This window comes from Salmo salar, chromosome 11 (assembly GCF_965601325.2).
Source record: "Salmo salar chromosome 11, fSalSal1, whole genome shotgun sequence".
NCBI lineage: Eukaryota > Metazoa > Chordata > Actinopteri > Salmoniformes > Salmonidae > Salmo > Salmo salar.
The window spans coordinates 100206426-100229091 of record NC_138301.1 but is presented as its reverse complement, the minus strand read 5'-3'; the positions used below and the strand labels follow the sequence as shown (position 1 = coordinate 100229091).

The 22666-nt window shown below is 46.3% G+C and overlaps 1 protein-coding gene across 9 annotated transcripts in view; it reads right to left on the bottom strand.

Moving 5' to 3' along the window:
• The window catches only part of LOC106563223 (guanine nucleotide exchange factor VAV2), a 242976-nt gene extending 220680 nt beyond the window's left edge, over nucleotides 1-22296 (bottom strand). For 3 of the 9 annotated variants that reach the window (XM_014128597.3, XM_014128599.3, XM_082958194.1), the window contains exon 1: nucleotides 21031-22295. In XM_014128597.3, the coding sequence (XP_013984072.1) occupies nucleotides 21031-21234 (204 nt within the window). In that variant the 5' untranslated portion in view covers nucleotides 21235-22295. Of the gene's footprint in view, nucleotides 1-21030 lie in introns of all 9 variants that reach the window. The other 6 variants (XM_014128593.3, XM_014128595.3, XM_082958195.1 and 3 more) reach the window with 4 other exon arrangements.
• Nucleotides 22297-22666: the final 370 nt, after the last annotated feature.

Sequence of the window (22666 nt, the reverse complement as noted above, 5' to 3'; positions counted from 1 at the left end):
TTAGCAGGCAATATTAACTAAATATGCAGGTTTAAAAATATATACTTGTGTATTGATTTTAAAGAAAGGCATTGATGTTTATGGTTAGGTGCAATGACAGTGATTTTTTCGCAAATGCGCTTGTTAAATCATCACCCGTTTGTCGAAGTATGCTGTGATTCGATGAGAAATTAACAGGCACCGCATCGATTATATGCAACACAGGACACGTTAGATAACTACCACATGGTTGTCACGATTCCCACCGACGGTGGCGCCCCCTCCTGCTCGGGTGGCGCTCGGCGGTCGTCGTCACCGGCCTATTAGCTGCCACCGATTCCCTTTTGCTTTTCCCTTTTTTTATTTTTGTGACACCTGTGGTCAATTAGCCATTAGAGGGGCTATTTAGTTCAGCTGGCCCGCTCCTGTTCGTGCGGGATTAATGATTGTTTCTTGTGTGACGGCGTGTTCATGTCGACGTTGTTGTACGCCGCATGTATTTTCTCCCCTGTGTGTGGGAACATTTGTTTTTAGTAAGTGGATATTAAAAACACCACTACCCTGTGTTCGCTGCTTCCTGCGCCTCATTCCTCCTCCACAATTACCAAGCCTTAACAGAATCCCGCACCACGATAGAAGGCATGGAATCAGCGGGAGCAGCGGCCACTCCTCTGCCCTCGATGGAGGAACGCGTACTCCACCACACGACAGTCCTCCATCGCATCGGATCGGCAATGGACCAGATGATGGAGAGGATGGACAGATGGGAGAGAAGTGGTATCCTCTCTCCACCTCCCCCGATACAGCCATCTTCGCCTCCCATGACGTCTGGCTCTGGCGCGCTTCGTCTGGCGCTCCCGAGGGAGTACGATGGGGCGGCGGCTGGGTGCCAGGGGTTTTTGCTCCAGCTTGAGCTGTACCTGGCCACCGTCAGACCTGCTCCCACGGGGGAGGAGAGCGTGAGTGCCCTCGTTTCCTGCCTGACGGGCAGAGCTCTGGAGTGGGCTAATGCGGTCTGGAATGGTCCAGACTCGGCGAGGGACCACTACCCGGAGTTCACCCGCCGCTTTCGGGCCGTGTTCGACCACCCTCCGGAAGGAAGAGCGGCGGGTGAACGGCTGTTCCACCTCAGGCAGGAGACGAGGAGTGCCCAGGACTTCGCGCTGGACTTCAGGACCTTGGCTGCTGGGGCGGGGTGGAACGACAGGGCCCTCATAGACCACTACCGCTGCAGTCTCCGGGCGGACGTCCGCAGGGAGCTGGCCTGTCGGGACACAGCTCTGTCCCTGGACGAACTGATAGATATGTCCATACGACTGGACAACTTGCTGGCTGCCCGCGGGCGTTCGGAGAGGGTCCTGCCCGTTCCACCCCCGTGCACCCCCGCCCCTACCCCTATGGAGGTAGGGGGGGCCGTGCCAAGGGGCACCGGAGGAGGTGGCTCCTCCTGCACCAGCTGTGGTCGGAGAGGACACACGGCCGACCGGTGCCGGAGGAGCCAGTCTGGGAGTCGAGATGGTAGGCAGAACACTTCTCGGTTACCTCAGGTGAGTCAGCACCAGATTCACCCAGAACCCCCTGTTGGTCATGTGTTTTTACCTGTTTTGTTTACTAAATTTTTTCCCTCTTCCCAGCATAGGGCGCTAGTCGATTCAGGCGCAGCTGGGAATTTTATGGACCGTGGACTTGCCATTAAGCAGGCATTCCGCGGGTGCCGATAGATTCCCCTTTCCCCGTGCACTCCCTAGATAGCCGACCATTAGGGTCAGGGCTAGTCAGGGAGTCTACGGTGCCACTGGACATGGTAACGCTGGGGAATCATAAGGAACGCATTCGTTTTTTCCTTATTGACTCGCCTGCGTTTCCGGTGGTGCTGGGGGTCCCCTGGCTGGCTGGTCACAATCCCCGTATTTCGTGGAAACAGGGGGTTCTCCAGGGGTGGTCAGAGGAGTGTTCAGGTAGGTGTCTAGGAGTTTCCATAGGTGCCACGTCGGTGGAGAGTCCAGACCAGGTGTCCACCGTGCGCATTCCCCCCGAATACGCCGATTTGGCGATCGCTTTTTGTAAAAAGAGGGCGACTAAATTACCACCTCATCGACAGGGGGATTGTGCGATAGATCTCCAGGTTAACGCTGCGCTTCCCAGGAGTCACGTGTACCCCTTGTCACAGGAGGAGACGGCGACTATGGAGACATATGTCACGGAATCCCTGGGACAGGGGTACATTCGGCCCTCCATCTCACCCGCTTCCTCGAGTTTCTTTTTTGTGAAGAAAAAGGAGGGAGGTCTGCGTCCGTGCATTGATTACCGAGGTCTAAACGCTATTACGGTGGGGTTTAGTTACCCACTACCTCTCATCGCTACGGCGGTGGAATCATTTCACGGAGCGCAGTTCTTCACAAAACTGGATCTCAGGAGCGCATATAACCTGGTGCGTATCAAGAAGGGAGACGAGTGGAAAACCGCCTTCAGTACCACATCGGGCCATTATGAGTACCTCGTCATGCCGTATGGGTTGAAAAATGCTCCAGCCGTCTTTCAATCCTTTGTTGACGAGATTCTCAGGGACCTGCACGGGCAGGGCGTGATTGTATATATCGATGACATTCTGATATATTCCGCCACCCGCTCCGCGCATGTGTCCCTGGTGCGCAAGGTGCTTGGTAGACTGCTGAAGCATGACCTATACGTTAAGGGTGAGAAGTGTGAGTTTTCCAAACGAGCCGTCTCCTTTCTGGGTTATCGCATTTCCACCACGGGGGTGGTGATGGAGTGTGACCGCGTTAAGGCCGTGCGTAATTGGCCGACTCCAACCACGGTGAAGGAGGTGCAGCGGTTTTTAGGCTTTGCCAATTACTACCGGAGGTTTATCCGGGGTTTTGGCCAGGTAGCGGCTCCCATTACCTCACTGCTGAAGGGGGGGCCGGTGCGTTTGCGATGGTCGACGGAGGCGGACGGAGCCTTCAAGAAATTGAAGACGCTGTTCACCGACGCACCCGTGTTGGCGCACCCGGACCCGTCTTTAGCGTTCGTAGTGGAGGTGGACGCATCCGAGGCTGGGGTGGGTGCCGTGCTATCACAGCGCTCGGGTGCGCCATTGAAACTCCGCCCCTGCGCTTTCTTTTCGAAGAAGCTCAGTTCGGCGGAGCGTAACTACGATGTGGGGGACAGGGAGTTGCTAGCAGTGGTTAAAGCTTTGAGGGTGTGGCGGCACTGGCTTGAGGGGGCTAAACACCCCTTTCTCATCTGGACCGACCACCGAAACCTGGAGTACATCCGGGCAGCGAGGAGACTGAATCCACGTCAGGCGAGGTGGGCCATGTTCTTCGCCCGGTTTAGGTTTACCATCTCCTATAGACCGGGTTCCCTAAATACTAAGGCCGACGCGCTGTCCCGTCTCTATGACACGGAGGACCGGCCCATCGATCCAACTCCCATCATTCCAGCGTCTAGGCTGGTGGCACCTGTGGTATGGGAGGTGGACGCGGACATCGAGCGGGCATTGGTGTTGGAACCTGCGCCTGCGCAGGTGCCCGTGGGGCGCATGTATGTGCCGCTCGGTGTTCGTGATCGTTTGATTCGGTGGGCGCACACGCTACCTACTGCGGGTCATCCTGGTGAGGCGAGGACAGTGGGGAGTCTAAGGGGGAAGTACTGGTGGCCCACCTTAGCTAAGGACGTGAGGTCCTATGTCTCTTCCTGTTCGGTGTGTGCCCAGAGTAAGGCTCCTAGGCATCTACCAAGAGGGAAGTTACAGCCCCTCCCCGTTCCACAACGACCATGGTCGCACCTGTCCATTGACTTCCTGACAGATCTTCCCCCCTCTCAGGGGAACACGGCGATTCTGGTGGTTGTGGATCGGTTCTCTAAGTCCTGCCGTCTCCTCCCATTGCCCGGTCTCCCTACGGCCCTGCAGACTGCGGAGGCCCTATTTACCCACGTCTTCCGGCACTACGGGGTGCCGGAGGACATTGTCTCTGATCGAGGTTCCCAGTTCACATCCAGGGTCTGGAGAGCGTTTATGGAGCGGCTGGGGGTCTCGGTCAGTTTGACCTCCGGTTATCACCCCGAGAGCAATGGGCAGGCGGAGAGGGTGAACCAGGAGGTGGGCAGGTTCCTGAGGTCGTATTGCCAGGACCGGCCAGGGGAGTGGGCGAGGTATATTCCCTGGGCTGAGTTAGCCCAGAACTCACTTCGCTACTCCTCTACTAACATATCACCCTTTCAGTGTGTGTTAGGTTACCAGCCGGTCCTGGTACCATGGCACCGGAGTCAGACCGAGGCTCCTGCGGTGGAGGACTGGGTCCAGCACTCCAAGGAGACCTGGAGAGCCGTCCAGGACTCACTAAAGGAGGCCAGTGCGCGGCAGAAGAGGAGTGCTGACCGCCACCGCAGTGAGGCGCCCGTGTTCGCACCGGGAGACAGGGTTTGGCTCTCGACCCGGAACCTGCCCCTCCGCGTGCCCTGCCGGAAGCTGGGGCCGCAGTGTGTGGGGCCCTTCAAAGTCCTGAGGAGGATAAACGAGGTGTGTTATCGGTTGCAACTCCCTTCCTATTACCGTATTAACCCCTCGTTTCATGTGTCTCTCCTCAGGCCGGTGGTAGCTGGTCCCCTTCACGAAGATGAGGTGCCGGAGGTCCCTCCGCCCGGGCCATTCTGGACTCGCGACGCCGGGCGAGGGGCCTACAGTACCTCGTGGACTGGGAGGGGTATGGCCCGGAGGAGAGGTGCTGGGTGCCGGCGGCGGACGTCCTGGACCCATCTATGTTGAGGGAGTTCCACCACCTCCGTCCGGATCGCCCTGCCCCTCGCCCTCCGGGTCGACCTCGAGGCCGGTGTCGGCGCGCTGCGGGAGCCGCGCGTCAGGAGGGGGGTACTGTCACGATTCCCACCGACGGTGGCGCCCCCTCCTGCTCGGGTGGCGCTCGGCGGTCATCGTCACCGGCCTATTAGCTGCCACCGATTCCCTTTTGCTTTTCCCTTTTTTTATTTTTGTGACACCTGTGGTCAATTAGCCATTAGAGGGGCTATTTAGTTTAGCTGGCCCGCTCCTGTTCGTGCGGGATTAATGATTGTTTCTTGTGTGACGGCTTGTGTTCATGTCGACGTTGTTGTACGCCGCATGTATTTTCTCCCCTGTGTGTGGGAACATTTGTTTTTTGTGAGTGTATATTAAAAACACCACTACCCTGTGTTCGCTGCTTCCTGCGCCTCATTCCTCCTCCACAATTACCAAGCCTTAACAATGGTTGATGATATTACTAGTTTAACTAGTGATTATGTTAAGATTGATCGTTTTTTATAAGATAAGTTTAATACTAGCTAGCAACTTACCTTGGCTTCTTGCTGCCCTTGCATAACAGGTAGTCAGCCTGCATGCAGGCTCCTTGTGGAGTGCAATGTAAGGCAAGTGGTTAGAGCGTTGGACTAGTAACCGGAAGGTTGCAAAAACGAATCTCCGAGGTGACAAGGTAAAAAGCTGTTGTTCTGCCCCTGAACAAGGCAGTTAACCCCCGTTCCTAGGCCGTCATTGAAAATAAGAATGTGTTTTTAATCTGACTTGCCTAGTTAAATAAAGGTGTAAAAAAATAAATATTCATAAATAAATAAATAGGCAAATCAGTGTCCAAAAATACCGATTACCGATTGTTATAAAAACTTGAAATCGGCCCCTCCGATTAATCGGTCGACGTCTAGTATGGAGGATCCCCATTCTGGTAAACAACAGGCTCCTAACCAATTGTTATTTTGTGTTTTTTTTGTTGTTGCTCTGATCGTAACTTTTTTTGTTTCCACCATCGTTTCCTATGACCAAAAAGAGCTTCTGGACATCAGAACAGAGATCACTAACCTCGATTTGGATGAGGATTTCAACTTCAATGAGTCGGAGGTGAAGAACATACTGCTCATCCCGGACCAGGCTCAAATCCCAGACATTCCAAAAAGGAAGAGGCGGCGTTATAGAGGCAGGCATGTGGGATACCTAACGAGACTATGTCGGTGAGTGGATAAACCGCCTCTACCCTCCGTTCTATTGGCGAATGTGTAAACAACAGAGAATAAACTGGATGAGCTCAGTTCGAGACTAACCTAACAATGTGATCTGAAGAACTGTAATATCCTGTTTTTCTGAGTTGTGGCTGAACAAGGACAAATGTATTTACCACCACAAACCGATGCTGGCACTAAGACTGCCATAAGCAAACAAGAACATTTTCACCCAGAGGCGACATTCCTCAGAGGCGACATTTAATGCCTGAAAACTGACATCTGTCTTACCTAATTTCTACCAGCATGTCACCTGTGCAACTAAAAGGCAAAAAAAAACTATACATCAACTTTACTCCACACACAGAGAGAGTCGCATACAAAGCTCTCCCTCATCCTTCATTTGGCATATCTGACCATAACACTATCCTGCCGATTCCTGCTTAAAAGTAAAAACTCAAACAAGCATTAAGTACTGCAATGCATTTCCTCTTCATCGACTGCACCAGATTTGCCAGTTCTTGCTGTGAGATTTTACCCCACTCTTCCACCAAGGCACATGCAAGTTCCCGGACATTTCTGGGGGGAATGGCCCTAGCCTTCACCCTCTGATCCATCAGGTCCCAGACGTGCTCATTGGGATTGAGATCCGGGCTCTTCGCTGGCCATGGCAGAACACTGACATTCCTGTCTTGCAGGAAATAATGCACAGAACGAGCAGTATGGCTGGTGGCATTGTCATGCTGGAGGCTCATGTCAGGATGAGCCTGCAGGAAAGTTACCACATGAGGGAGGAGGATGTCTTCCCTGTAACGCACAGATTTGAGATGCTGCCTGCAATGACAACACGCTCAGTCCGATGATGCTGTGACACACCGCCCCAGACCATGACGGACCCTCCACTTCCAAATCAGTCCCACTCCAGAGTACAGGCCTCGGTGTAACGCTCATTCCTTCGACGATAAACCCGAATCCGACCATCACCCCTGGTGAGACAAAACCGCGACTCATCAGTGAAGAGCACTTTTTGCCAGTCCTGTCTGGTCCAGAGACGGTGGGTTTGTGCCCATAGGCGACGTTGTTTCCGGTGATGTCTGGTGAGCTCCTGCCTTGCAACAGGCCTACAAGCCCTCAGACCAGCCTCTTTCAGCCTATTGTGGACAGTCTGAGCACTGATGGAGGGATTGTGCGTTCCTGGTGTAACTCGGGCAGTTGTTGTTGCCATCCTGTACCTGTCCCGCAGGTGTGATGTTCGGATGTACTGATCCTGTGCAGGTTTTGTTGAACGTGGTCTGCCACTGCGAGGACGATCAGCTGTCCATCCTGTCTCCCTGTAGCGCTGTCTTAGGCGTCTCACAGTACGGACATTGCAATTTATTGCCTTGACCACATCTGCAGTCCTCATGCCTCCTTGCAGCATGCCTAAGACACGTTCACGCAGATGAGCAGGGATCCTGGGTATCTTTCTTTTGGTGTTTTTCAATGGTCAGTAGAAAGGCCTCTTTAGTGTCCTACTATTTTCATAACTGTGACCTTAATTTCCTACCGTCTGTAAGCTGTTAGTGTCGACCGTTCCACAGGTGCATGTTCATGAATTGTTTATGGTTCATTGAACAAGCATGGGAAACAGTGTTTAAACCCTTTACAATGAAGATCTGTGAAGTTATTTGGATTTTTACGAATTATCTTTGAAGGACAGGGTCCTGAAAAAGGGGCAAGGGACGAGTTTATCTCGTACTCCTGGACATTGACTTGGTACCGGTACTCTTTGTATATAGCCTCGTTATTGTATTGTGTTAAAATGTCCTTTTTTGTGCACATTTCTCTTACTTTTTAATTCTGTTGGGAATGGGCTCTTAAGTATGCATTTCACGGTAAAGTTAACACCTGTTGTAGTTGACATGTGACAAATACATTTGAATTGATACATTTGATTTGAACATCAATATAATACGAGACCCTCCTGGGCCTTCACAATGAAGGAAAGTATTTTATGACATGCTTCATTTCCACTAAGGTGCTGCAGATGCTGCCGCTTTGTTACAGACGTTCACGATGATGCGAACCAGGCAAGTTTTAATGAATCTTTGCGGAAGCGGAAAAGACAGGGGTGTTGGCAGGGGTGCAAGAGGCCGAAGGCCTCTAACATCTGGCTGTCAGGTTTGGTGGAGCTCTTTCTCGAAGGGGTGTCCCCCTGCCGCCTACCACAAACTCCTGCGGTTGTGTCAGAGATGTGGGGTGACAACCGCACTAGTCTTCCCCCACCCAGCCCTCAGAAACCCCCCAGGACAACCAGCTGCCAAGTGAAGGCAACACGCACACACACAGGCATAAACACATACCGTACATACATACACACACATAGAAATATGTTTTGTAACACATATGCTACATGCATCGATACACAAGTGAACAAGCCCACGCTACAGAGGAATGTGGAATGATTATGTTCACTGACACGGCAGATTCTTGCTGTTTAGAATATGTTTGAATAAGTGGACCATTCGAGAGAAAATAGTGCTACAACCTTAACACAACGGGTGTTCATTTCATTTTCACAAAACTTCATTAGGCTATTCTGAGTTCGGGGTTTGTTTAGCATAAGGCGCTAAGCTGGATTTCGGTCCTTAATCAAATCTACAGTAAATGATGCTGCGGTTTTTAAAAAGCTTTCTGCAATAATTAGGCCTACACAAATGGAATTTCAGCAGGGAGAATATACCATCGGTGCCAGTTCCCATGCCAGCCATCATCAGCCCGGTCTGACCATTCATCTGAGTCAAAGTTTAGATCATTTTGTGTAGTTTATGTAGTAATGTGTTTTCAATAGTCAAACCTCCTAATGTCATTTGTGCTTGGCATTTAAACAAACACTATTAAATATCCAACAGCCACACAACGCATCTGATGCCTTACTGAGCAACAAATGTGACATTAATATTGGAGTGCCAACTGCTCATTTACATGTGCCGGAGAGAGAATGTGTGATGAGCCAAAAGCTTCAGACAATAGAGCACACTGCCATTAATGATGTCTCGCTCACTATCAGTCTTTTTTCTCCCTCAACCTTCCTCATGTATTACCTCTTTCGTTCTACCTCAAACAAACACACACAACTCACTCCACAAAAGCTCTACCTTTATCTGACATGCACACACTATTTGTGTCCAAAGTTCCTATTTCCTTAGGAGGCATTAGGAGGGGCGGCAAGTAGCCTAGTGGTTAGTGAAGCGATCCAGCAACCGGTTAGAGAGGCAAGCCAGCAAATCCTAGATGCCATTGCCTGTCGTTGTGCCCTTGAGCAAGACACTTAAACCCTGACAACAACAGCTCCCCGGGCTGCCACACCTGTAATTGTTGTTTGTCTTTCAGAGGGGTTGGGTTAAAAGCGGAAGTCAAATTTCAGTTGGACCTTGTGTGCAATTGACCAATAAAGTGATCTTAAACTATGTACATACTCCCATCCACTTTCTCTCACAACCCCTTCCATCTTTCTCCATATTACAATATCCGTTCCAAGAAACACCATTTCACTCATGCTTTTCCATTCCCTTAAAGTCCTCGTTCACCCCCTCTGTTTTGTCTTTCTCTCTGTATTGATGTGCTGTTGAAGGTCTTGGTGAGGTCTCAGAGAGAGAGATGAAGTGTATGGTGAGAACATTAATGTGTCCAGACCACGCAGTTCATCATCTCAGGACGCCGTCTGGAGGTGGCGGTCAGGGCAAACGCTATCCCAGACTCCCCCAGTATACTCCACACTCAAGGTCACCCAATACAGAAGAAGAGGCGGGCCGCAGGATTGAGGAATAAGAGAGCAGTAGTGTGGGGCAAGGGAGCTAGAGTGGAGATTGGAGGAAGGAGTCTCTCTCTCCCACACACACACATCCAAACAAAGGGTGAGTGCGAATTAAGATGTAAGTATATGATGAGTTCCAATCCAAAACAGGATAGCTCCATTTTAAGAAATGTTGGTAAATTGACATGAATTAAAAACACATGATGTGAAAGAGATAAAATATTAGCTCTTTCACCTTACCATGACATGGGCTAGTGAAAAAACAGCCACGATTTTGTTTGAAATATATTGCAAGGTCATTTTATTTTAGAGACAAATAATGAGATTTTGTGGCAAAATGCTATATAATCACTCCAAACAACAGAGCTCCAATAGAAAACGTATCCCAATTGGGTTTTAGACAGTTACATGTAATAAAATAGTGATTCATAACTAAATAAATATTAAAATAATGTCACGGTCGTCGTAATAGATGGACCAAGGCGCAGCGGGTACGTGAATGCTCATTTTTATTTATCCAAAACAAACACGAAAAACGATAAACTGCCGACAAAACAGTCTTGTAGGCAACACACAGCAATACAATCTCCCACAAACCCCAAAACAAACACACTCCTAAATATAGGACCTTCAATCAGAGGCAACGATAGACAGCTGCCTCCAATTGAAGGCCCCAATCCCCATTACCTAAACATAGAAATACAATACCCTAGCACAGACATAGAACAAACAACATAGAACTAACCAAAAAACCCCGGACTAATAAATCAAATACCCCTCTACATGAACACATACTCAAACACACCCTGAACCACATAAAACAAATACCCCCTGCCACATCCTGACCAAACTATAAGAACAAATAACCCCTTTACTGGTCAGGACGTGACAAATAATCAATTTGTTTCAACTATATTGTGCAAATATCACATAGCCGGTTTAATGTACGCAGAGGGTGTACAGTGTATATACAACGTGTGTTTTCTTTTTGGACATTTAAGCAACTTTTGGAAAAATATTATGTGTTTTACAGGTTTTAATAGGATGAATCAAGGAAAGCTTATTTTGTTTGATTATATACATTTTAGGGAAGGATTTAAGGAATAATAAGGACATTGAAAGCAGTAGCGTAGCCAGAAATTCGTTGATGGGTGGACCTGCAGAAATTTGGGTGGGCCCAAAACATTTAATAATGGGTCAATTCCAGCAATTCTGCACATTTTACCATGGGGCAAAGAGAAAAATGTGCAGTTTTAAACCTAATCTCAGGCAATTCTATACATTTTTCCATAAGGCTGACAGAAAAATACGCTGTTTTAAAACAAATTTCCTGCAATTCTACACATTTTGCCATGGGGCTGAGAGGAAAAGGTGCCGTTTTATAGCTAATCTCATGCTATTCTACACATTTTGCCATGAGACTGAGATACATGTATTAATTTTTGAAGCTAATTTACACTCAAATATGTGTTGACTGTGATAAAGGCACTGGAATATGAGCTGTCTGAGCAGTGGCATGGTGCATATACCCATAGAAGCACAGTGTCATACAGTGCATTCGGAAAATACCCCTGGACCTTTTCCATATTTTGTTACGTTACAGCCTTATTCTAAAAATTATTAAATTGTTTTTTCCCCTCATCAATCTACACACAACACCCCATAATGACAAAGCAAAAACAGGTTTTTATATATCTTTACGATTACAGCCTTGAATCTTCTTGGGTATGATGCTACCAGCTTGGTACAACCCCATTCTTGTCTGCAGATGCTCTCAAGCTCTGTCAGGTTGGATGGGGAGCGTCGCTGCACAGCTATTTTCAGGTCTCTCCAGAGATGTTCAACCGGTTTCAAGTCCGGGCTCTGGCTGGGCCACTCAAGGACATTCAGAGACTTGTCCTGAAGCCACTCCTGGGTTGTCTTGGCTGTGTGCTTAGGGTCATTGTTCTGTTGGAAGGTGAACCTTGGCCCCAGTCTGAGGTCCTGAGCACTCTGGAGCAGGTTTTCTTCAAAGGTCTCTCTGTACTTTGCTCTGTTAATCTTTTCCTCGATCCTGACTAGTCTCCCAGTCCCTGCCACTGAAAAACATCCCCACAGCATGATGCTGCCACCACCATGCTTCATAAATCTCAATGTCCCAACTCTCTAAACACATGGCTCTGGATATAACATGTTTTGGTATGAATCAAGTATATCTCGTTTAGCAAAAAAACACATTCTAAAGCACACCTATAGTAAATGTTTCAAAAGTATGACAACACCCACAATTCATACACATAGAAAGGGACCCATTAGCATTTATTTCAGATGAAAAAATGCAAATATTCACAATTGTTGTTTATCGCATTTTAGAATCAAACCCTTCATATGAACATCACACAAAGTTCACCAGTGGTCAGCCACCACCCCCACACACACACACTTTCGTCCGACCTTGTAAAACAAGTTTATTTAAAGGACAAGCCTCCCATTAGACCACCAGTGAAACACATGACACCGTTCTGCTATGTTTAGTCCTCTGTGGTCTATGTAGTAGTCATCTGTCTACGGACTTACAGGCTGACAGGGAAAAACACAAACATTTGACAACATGCGTTAAAAAAATTAACCCAGTGAAATAAAACCGAGGTGTCTTACAAGGAGAAGAAAAAATATTACAGTAACTTGGAGGACAGCAGAATCCTGAGTATAGGAAATAAATCATCTTAACAAGAAAATATTTTCTGTCGAAAAAAGATTACATACTGCGCAATGTGTCACAGAGGACCTGCCTATGGGAGAAAAAATACAAGAGTGACTCTTCTGTTCCGTTGTGCTGTCCTGAGGCAGATTTAAATGCAGGAACTAAAACGGCTTTGTTCTCTCAACACAATGGCCAAAACTGTGAGTCTAACCGCATCCCTAAAGACTACTTTCTTGCAAATAAGAGAACACGTTCAAGAATTTGCGGTATGACTGCTGGGCGGAAAATGATCTGCTGCACTCAACTGCAGTTTCTTAATACTTCATAACAGTTTCGAATGAGCACCTGTCCTGAGAAAAACCTCTGCAACATGAGCTCAGCACAAAAAAAGGGAAAATATTTCAGCATGGGTGGAAAGAGACATGGCTGAGTGAATACGTATAAAAAAATATTGTAAAAGCAGAAGTATTGTACTGTACCCTCTCAGTTTCACATGGTTCTAATTTTGGCTGGTACTGGTGTACCTGCATACCCACATGTGCTGTGCTCACCATTGTAAAAAATTGTTACGTAACAACAGTATTGGACCTCTTCTCTAAAACGCAAAGCTCCTTGTTCCTTCTCAACAGGAGCACTGTGTGGCCTTGCAGGATCTAAACACAGGGAGCTGGTCGACCACTCTCTAAACTGACAGAAGCTTTTGTTTCTGTTAAACAGATCCTCCTACTGCTATGGTCCTTGGCAGTGCATGTTGGTGGTTGGATTAATGGCAGTGGAGATGATGACATCTGCCCATTCACTTAACTGCTTGAGGGGAGACACCAGGAACACAAGAACACGGAACTAACTGCACGTATCCGCCAGGACAATGGAAAGGGGTTTGTAAATACTGTCAAGAATCCGTTGTTGTTAGACTCACTTGTCACTGAGACTACAATCCAAAAGAGCCTGCCAAAAAACAACCTGTTCACAGAGCCTGAGTCAACAATAATACATTTACACTGATGCATATGGGAGAACAAAATAATAGCCTGTCCAAAACACAGATACATACAACTCATAACAAGTACACACAGCAAACACTGACTAAAAGATTGCTCTTTCACATATATACGTTTGAACAAAACTAGCAAAGTCAAGCTACGAATGCAGTGTACAGAGGGTTTGGCTGGAGAGGCAGGGGGTGTCCACAGTCCAAGCAGCACATTGTTGAACCAGTGCATTGTTGAGCTCCACGAAGGTGGGGATGGGTGCGTTGTAAACTCTCTGTTCTCTGTCCAGATGTTTCTTGTTGTCTGGCTCAGCGCAGAGAAGCAGAGGGGGAGGGGATTACACAACTCTCCCTCAGTACTGAGCAGGAAGTGGGATGCAAAGGACCTCTTTTGCAAAGGAAGGGGGGGGGGAAATTACTGAGGAAAACACCATACGAATGCACCACAAAGGGACTGTGATCAGAATATGACAGACAAGACGAAGCCGACAACCAAAACAGACTTGGCTAAGGGCTACAACTTTGAAATTAAAAGCATAGAAATATCAGGATATTTATAGGTCAAATGAGTTCATATCTATGATTACAAATTCCCACAGCTCAGTAGACATTTAAATAGTTGCATGATACAAGTAATGCACTGTGGCTAAATGTCAGTCAAAGTCAATCTGTGTTGTAAAGTGAAAAGACTGCTTATAGTCATAGGGAATCTCTGCAGTTTGAGTCAAACTTTCTTGTCCCAAGAGGCCACCATGGTGTCTGTAAATCTAAGTTGTGGAACGGGGCTGGTGTAGTTAAGGTAAATCTTTTTTTCTGCTAATGGAGGGAAAGTACTTGTGGAGGGCCAGATGGTCGCTGAACGTCAGACGGCGGGACATGCTCGATTTCACCGGAGAAAGCCACTAAAAGCTTCCTCTCAATCAGCCTCCCTCCACCTATCTTTTCTCCCTTATGGTTTTTCTGTCTTTGTTTTCCCAGGCAGGGACTTCCAGCATTAATTCTAAATTGTTTAGTTCTCCTCCCTTCACACTCCATCGCTTTCATTATGCTAACGCCAAACTGGTGGCAGATTTATCTTTTTCTTCACCTTTTTAAATGGGAAATGGGATTGCACAAGCTTTACCTGCTGTTACATTGCCCGGGCCCACTCCTGAGAAATTGGTTTTACAGATATCATCAATCAAGGATGGACAGAACAACCTGTCTTTGTAACAGAAAACAAGGCTTTAGTCAATAGGCCTACTCTCTGAGAGAAAGGATTCCTTCCTTTTCTCACTGATCAGTTATGGGTGCACACAGAGCGAGGCTACTTGATGAATGGTGAACAAACAGCAACTAAACCACAACGAAAGTGATATTGCTATCCAATGCAATGGGCAATCATCTCAACAGATTACATCATCCATAACAGAGGATTGGAATGACCCACTGGAGGTTTGACCTTTCACAGAACTCAGACTTACTTCATCATCCACACTTTGGTAAATTGACAAAGTCCTGACAAATAACAGCTAAGCTTCACTTATCATTGAAAAGGTGGATTAGCTATATCAAATGACTTCTCAGCTATCTGAAAACAGTCAAATGAGCTGATCTCTTCACTAACCTTGCACAACTTTATTCAAAGTGTCTCCAGCAGTATTCTTCCTGTAACCTCCAGTGGATTGGCAGGGCCAGTGTTCGCTCTGCACCCTCCAGAATGATGCTTTGCATTTGCCTGTTCCGACTCCAAACATGGATTTGGGGGATTTGCCTAGGTGTCAGAAATATGACGGATACGCATGTGGAATGGACAGAGGAAATTAGAAGACATTTCCCTAATCAACATTAACACTGTAGTGAGGGACAAAGGCAGAGCTCCAGAATTCAGTGGAAAGACGGCCTACTCTACAGTCTGGCTCTTTAGTAAGAAATAAAGCCATAGATAAAGACAGTAAGTGTTATTACACAGGTATAAAATATAAGACACACATTCACTGAATGAAATTTCATGTTTTGATATAATGTACTATAATACTAGGCTAGTAAAATATTGACTCGTTTTGCCACACGCTTGGATCATATTGAAAAAGTAATGGTTTATTTTGAGACCATTTCAAGATGGATAACCACAAAACCATTGGTGGGATGGCGGCACACAAATAGACTAAATATGGGGGAGGGAAAATTCTCCCTTCCTTCTGCTCTAGTGCTGTCCTCAACACGCTGTTCCGCTTTGTTTGGATGATTAACATGAGTCAGCCGTGTAGCAGATCAATACCCAATGGCTTTTTACGGGATTGTGTCTAATGTGGTAACCCTACCTCTGTGCCCATCCTATTGTACAGACAATTATGTGATATGATCAATAGTCAGCCAAGAGATATTTCCGCTTTTGTAGCATGTTATGGTACGGGTGAAAAATCCATGGGCCCTGCAACACGGAGACACGTCTATAGAGTCTACAGTAAGTCCCCACTAGGCAGTGAATCATGGGAGTGAATCATATACTTCTCCTTGGGCATGGAGATAGAGAAAATATGAAGCAGCTTATCTCTCCCCCAGAGAGGAGGAGGAGGTGTTTAGAATGAGATAGGGTACTTCTGTTCCTCTCCCTGCAGCACTATCCAGATCCTTATCAGACTCCTCCACCATCGAATGATGCAGCCAGAATCAATCTACCGCCACAAACAAACATGGCTCCAGCAGGCAACAATACTGGATCAACAACAGCTCAACACTGAGTGAGTAATATCTGTCAATGTTGACATCAATGAATGCTGTCAGTCAGTCCAAGACACATAAATCAGAAAAAGTGTCATGAAAGAAGAGAGAGAACTTTGAGGCGGGTGTACTCTGAGCCCTCTGTTTTGTCCCGCCACACAGACGGCTCTGTACCCTTCTCTCCCTCCCTCTCTCTCTCTCTCTCTCTCTCTCTCTCTCCCTCTCCGTTGCCCAACAGAGCGTGCTTTAAAAAGACAGGCTTCATTCCCCAGCACGTCCATGCTAATCACCCACAACAAGCACCCTGCAGATGGAGCCCTTTAGAAACCATATGCTCGCCATAAGCATGTGTATGTCTCCCTCAGCTCTCTCTCGCTCTCTTTCTGGTATAGTGTTTAGTAGGATGTCATGTCACTAGTGATACGGGTCGGATGGTCCTCTGCAGCGTCACGGTGAATCATTTCTCTCCATGTTAAGTTTTGTTGGAGCCTTGGACTTGTTCTGGGTGTTCGTTTTTTTTACTGACAAAACTGAGAAAAGCTCTGCTTTGTGAAATACACGTTCTTATTCCAAGAAGCAGAAACAAAGCATGGAGCCTTTACATGAATCAGCTTCCTCCATGTCGAGGTTTTTGACAATATGGAGAAAAGCTTTATCTTGAGAATGACATGCTCTTTATTCAAGTAACAGAAACACAGTATGGAGGCTTGACATGACATCACCTGCTTTTTTCCTCCCTCCTTGTCACTTTGACAGCCTTGCTCTGTTCCATGGAGTTCCCCACATTTCCAGTGAGCTCATGTTTTCAGACTTCCACCACAGCAGTCCCTCAGGAATGTGCAGAGAAGAATGAAGGAACGGATGAATGTTCCAGCGCCAGCCGCCTCAATGCAGGACTTTAGCATTGTGCACAATAACTGACTGAGGACCATAGACGCCTGGTCTAGCCTGTAGCGAATGAACACTTCCATCAGCTGAGTTTTTTGTCCTGACTTGTGCATCGACTGAAAAGAGCAAGTCATAACCTCAGAATAAAGCCTACCCCTATTCCCTCCTTTTCAATCCCATTAACTTTCGCTGGTGGAGTCACAGCTGTGCGACCCAGGAAGTGTTCATAACGAGGTCCATTAGTGGTATTACCTGCATCCGGCTGCCGAGGGGTCATGGGGGCAACAGTGGACCAAACGCACAGATTAAATTACCCCAGAGGGAAGGAGGAGGGTTAACCACCATCCCCCACACCGGAGTGGTCCCAAGGGAAGCAGACATTAGGGCTGCTGGGAGGTTGGAATTATCAATGTGATGTTCCAGTTCACATCCTTACCTTTGATCCCAGCCATCACAACAATTCCAAAGCAGGGATTTCAAAGACTGCAGGGACAAAGCTTTGGAGGTAACATCATTTTGTGTACATGAATGTTTGTATACAGGGAAATCATGAGGAAAGAATAGAATGAGTGATTGACAGCGCTACCTAGAGAAGATATCTAAATATCCTGTATCCACCATGCAAAGTCTAGTTCAAACAGTGAGGAATGGATCTAATATAAATGACCAGAGACCAGACAAATAATGGTGGATAGCGATGTTTACACCATCCACCACAGCTGTTGTATTTAAACTGAGAGAAATAAGCTCAATTTATGTGAGTGGAAGCAGTAGCTTCAGTGTGTTCTCTAAAGCCCTGCGGAGTGTGGACAGACACCCCCGCTGCTCTGAGAGGAAAGCAGAGACACATCCCCAGGGCTATGCCAGCGGTAATGTAGTCTAAACAGGTACAACACACATACACACATTCGCCTGAGTCATCCCAAAGGCATTCAAAGCTGCCTCACTACCAGTTAAAAAAAGGAAAAAGAAAACATTGGCACAACAATACACAGAAGGCTTCAGAAAGCTCTCTCTTCAGACAGAGCCTACAGCGAGGTATTCAGGATACATCTCAGCTCCACCACCAAACACACAATGCTCATAAGGTATTTTACATGGCAACCTGGAGTGTGTGTTTAAACGATATTAGAATAGGTCCTACTGTAGCTTAAAACAACAAGTATTCTAAAAGGGCAGCCTCATCTGTTGAGATTCAAACCAAGGTCAGTGAAACACAAGAATTGATATTCCTTGACTGAAAGTGGTATGAATCAATAGAGCACAAAGGGGGCAGAAGTGTATGCATTGAATGGGTAAATCACAAATACAGAATTCATTACCACTGGACAATGGTAAATAAAGAGAGTGTTACGTGTGTGTTACAAGAAAATCCTGATAATGAGAGTAGTATGGCTGTGGGTTTAGCAAACAGTATAAACAGACAATGACAAACTCGTATCATTATTCAGTTGGTACCACTGGTACCAATGTTCATCTTCCACAAGTGTCACAGACTTCCATAGGACGTAATAAGAGGCTCACACACTACCACCCCTGTCATCACTTTGCCTCTACATTTTCATCACCATAACAGAAAATAGGTTCATCTATTTATTTTGATGATTTATAACAGTCATGTTCAGAGAGAGACTCAGGTACCACTTGGAGCGGTTGAGTAATCAATCTTTCGTCAAGAGCCAAAAATGTAATGGCCTCCCTTCACCTCCCCTTCATTTGGCAGTGAGGCAGTGAATTAGTGTGTCCTTTACATTAGAGCACACAGCACACACACTGACCTTTTCCATGTCATAAATCACAACCCCCTGTTCTGATGCCAGGATTTTGTTTAACCTAATTTGTCACAGAGGAGCCCCCCTCCCACCCACTCTCACTGCAGCCTCACACTTGGGCTGTGGCATGGGATTGGTGGGAGGATCAAAGTGTGTCATGCAGCCCTTGTAATCATGAATCCCACTAGCTATAGAAACACATGGTTGACTAGGCTACCACACACACACACACACACACACACACACACACACACACACACACACACACACACACACACACACACACACACACACACACACACACACACACACACACACACACACACACACACACAGTCAAAGAGGTCACACACAGTGTGCCAAACATGTCAATAAGAGTGTCATTTCCATCCATCATAAACCGTTTTTATGGCACTTTTGAGGTGTCTTGACACCACAATGAGGTAAGAAATGTGCCGCAAGCAACAATAAACGTTGTAAACAAGCCAAAGGTGTGAGAATGGCAAACACTTTTCAAACAAAATGGAGTTGGATGGGAAGAAAGCCATTCAACCCCACCTCCATCAGTGAATGAATATCAACAGATATGAACCCATCATCCATTTACCTTGGCCATTTCACTGACCTCTCACCATAACCGAATGGCAGTTGTTCAGTAGTCTTTTTTAGGACAGGCATCAAGATGAATCACAGTTAAAATAGATCTATGCCACAACCCAGTTTCTGTCCGCTGAGCCATTTATGTAAACCTCAGAAGACCGTGGTTAAGCACTCCCTCATTTTGGAATGGGGGACCAGGATGAACTGTGATGACAATATGGGGTGACACCAGCTCTGAGGATGTGAGGCACACCACACACAGACACATTATCACATGGAAGTGAGGGGGGCCCATGTTATGAAAAAGTTGCTTAATATGCTGAGGTTAGTACTCAACTTAACAGCAAGCCACATTCCAAAACTGACTTGAGCTTTCTGCCCACTCAACTGTGTTGACACAAAGCCATATGCCCTAACCACTGGGCAAAAACTGGTTGAAACAACGTGGTTTCCATGTAATTTCAACCAAACAATTGAATTCAACATGGTTGACAACAACCAAAATGTAAATCAAAACTAGACACTGAACTGAATCCTCGTAGCGTCTGTGCCCAGTGGGTAGTTTTCCCTCAACTTCAAACCAACCAACAGTCTTCTGCCTCAACACTCTCCAACCAGTCTCTTCCACTGTGCACCTGAGTCCCAGAATAAAGGAAAACCTCTCAAATAGTTTGGTTTGTATTACCACTGGCCTATGGAGACCATGTGCTATCCAAGCCTTAGTAAATGTTCCACTGAACTATAAAAAGCTGCTGCTGCACTGCAGAGACACACCTTTCACTCGCATGGCAATTATTAAATGTTTCTAATTGTAGCTTATGTTAGAATGATTTAAGTCAATCAAACATCATGCAATGCGATAGTATGGCCCCTGTGGGTTGTGGAGGACATCTGGAACTATCAGTAGTGCTCAACAGTGACACCCATTGGGTGCAAGAAAGTACACATTTGGGCAAAACTGTACAACACTTCTTCCTGTACAGTTATGCTGTGGACTGTGGAACTGTTGCATGATTATTGAATGTGAACACTGAGCAAATTGCACTCTGAATAACTATTTATGCATGCAAAGACTGTTTCAAAACCAGTTGCATGGAAGGCCGGTTAACCATTTACCAATAATGACAGTGATATGACCGTAACATGGGCCTTAGTGCTGTGCATATAGCTAATTGATCCCTGGGGCACTGACCTATGCAGTTGTATAATGCTATTCTACACGTTTTCATGAGGCTAAGAGAAATGTTGCAGTTTTAAAGCTAATTTCCTGCTATTCTACACTTTTTTGCCACAGAGCAGATTTGTTTTTACTGTTTTGTAGCTCATCTTATGCTTTTGTTCACATTTTGTCATGAGGCTGAATGAAAACGTTGCCGTTTTAAAGCTAATTTCCTGCTGTTCTACACATTTTGCCCTGAGGCTGAGAGAAAATGTTGCCTTTTTAAAGCTAATTTCCTGCCATTCTACACACTTTGCTATCATATGCTATCTGAGGGGGGGCAACCTCCAAGGAGGCCCTGGGGCACGTGCCCTGCGTGCCCGTTCGGTAAACCGGCGCGGCACTGCCTGGTAGACAGGTCTTCTATATACAGTAATTCAGACAGGTACCATAGGCGCGACGTTGACATACCTGGGACATCTGGGGTCTGAAGTTGATCTCCTTTAGGTCCACAGACCCCGGTGACAGGTTGTGCAACATCTGGCACAAGAGCACTCCGTCTCGTAGCGCCTGTGCCAAGTCGAACACGGCTGCAGAAGGCCACACGACCCGGTGGTTTGGGGGCAAAACCTTGCAGTCTATCAACCACCGCCCGCATTGCCTCCACTCCTCCATGTCAGCTTGGGGGGAGAGTTCCACAACCAAATTCGACAGCCGCCTCAGTGTGCAAAATTCAGCTGCTTCCCTGCTTCCTGCGCGCAATGGAAGCAATACTTCCACCAGTGTTGAAATCCAAATCTTAATGAAAATGTTATTAGTTGTATTATTTCTCCACGTAATAGTGAAACTGATAACTTTATAAATACGGTAAAATAATGTTCCACTTTAGTTTTCCGATTAAGTTTCTATTATTTGCTCCAGCTCACAATATGTCCAGCTCTGTTCAAATAGACTATATGTTCAGTGCAGAATAGTCAGAATATGTCCAGCTCAGTCTTTTGGATAAGTGACGTGAGTTTCTGACCAAAAACATGTATAAATTGATGAAAAAAATGGAATAAAGTTGATGTAATGCGTAAATTCCCTTCTAAACAGACAGACCAATGTGCACTACCGGGAACACACATTTCCTTTTCTTCATTCTCAAAGTTGGTTTTGCATATCCAAACGGTGTTGGACAGTATAATAATAATATATGCCCCAATCTCTTCTTTGCTTGTGTATTAAAGCCTACCAAATTTCACTTTTGAACCTATTGTGCAAGCATGCTGTCCAAAACCGATGTCTCCGGAAAAAAATACTTTGAACAGCAAAGGGAATCTTTTCAGTTCTGACACTGCTTACAGCGCGACATTCCGTTGTTTTGCGTAGCAACCCAGAGTTTCTAGTTGTTCAGAGATTCTCTATACAATGTCCTATGCTGCTCTGATATATAACAATTACATATCAATGTAAAACACGATGGTAAATCAAATGTCCCTTCTTACGACGCCCCACTCAACACTCAGCCAATCCACAATGCACTCGAAAACAGATTTCACTAACTCCAACAGAAACATGTATAGTGAAAAAATCACGTCGTTCTCGTCATTCTCAGAATCCCAAACACCCACTATAATGGAAAGAAACGTTTAGAAATGATCCAATAAATCGTTTCTATGTTGTTTCTTGTTTCGTCCTTGTCTTCTCCCTCCTCTTTTTCGTACAGATTGTGATGTTTTGCCAGCCTGGTCTCACAGACGACAAGTAACATAGTAAACGTACATCTGGGACACTCAAATTAGTGTGATATGTTACATTTGTAGGGTGGTTGGTCGGGTGGATGGGTGGGCATATACTGCAAACATCTGGCAACCCAACCTGGTCTCAAAGCATTTTGAATTATTCTGTATGTAAATTCGAGACACAGCAAGATATGTTACAAATTACAATTGTATGATATGTTACAAATTTGCTAAACATACAATATGTTACAAATTTGCTAAATGTATGATATGTTACAAGTTCCAATTTGTTGTTAGCTAGGTGGCAAGGGGTCAGGGTTAAGTTTAGGGTTAAGGTTAGGAGTTAGGTTAAGGGGTTAATGTAAGGATTAGGGGCAGTAGCG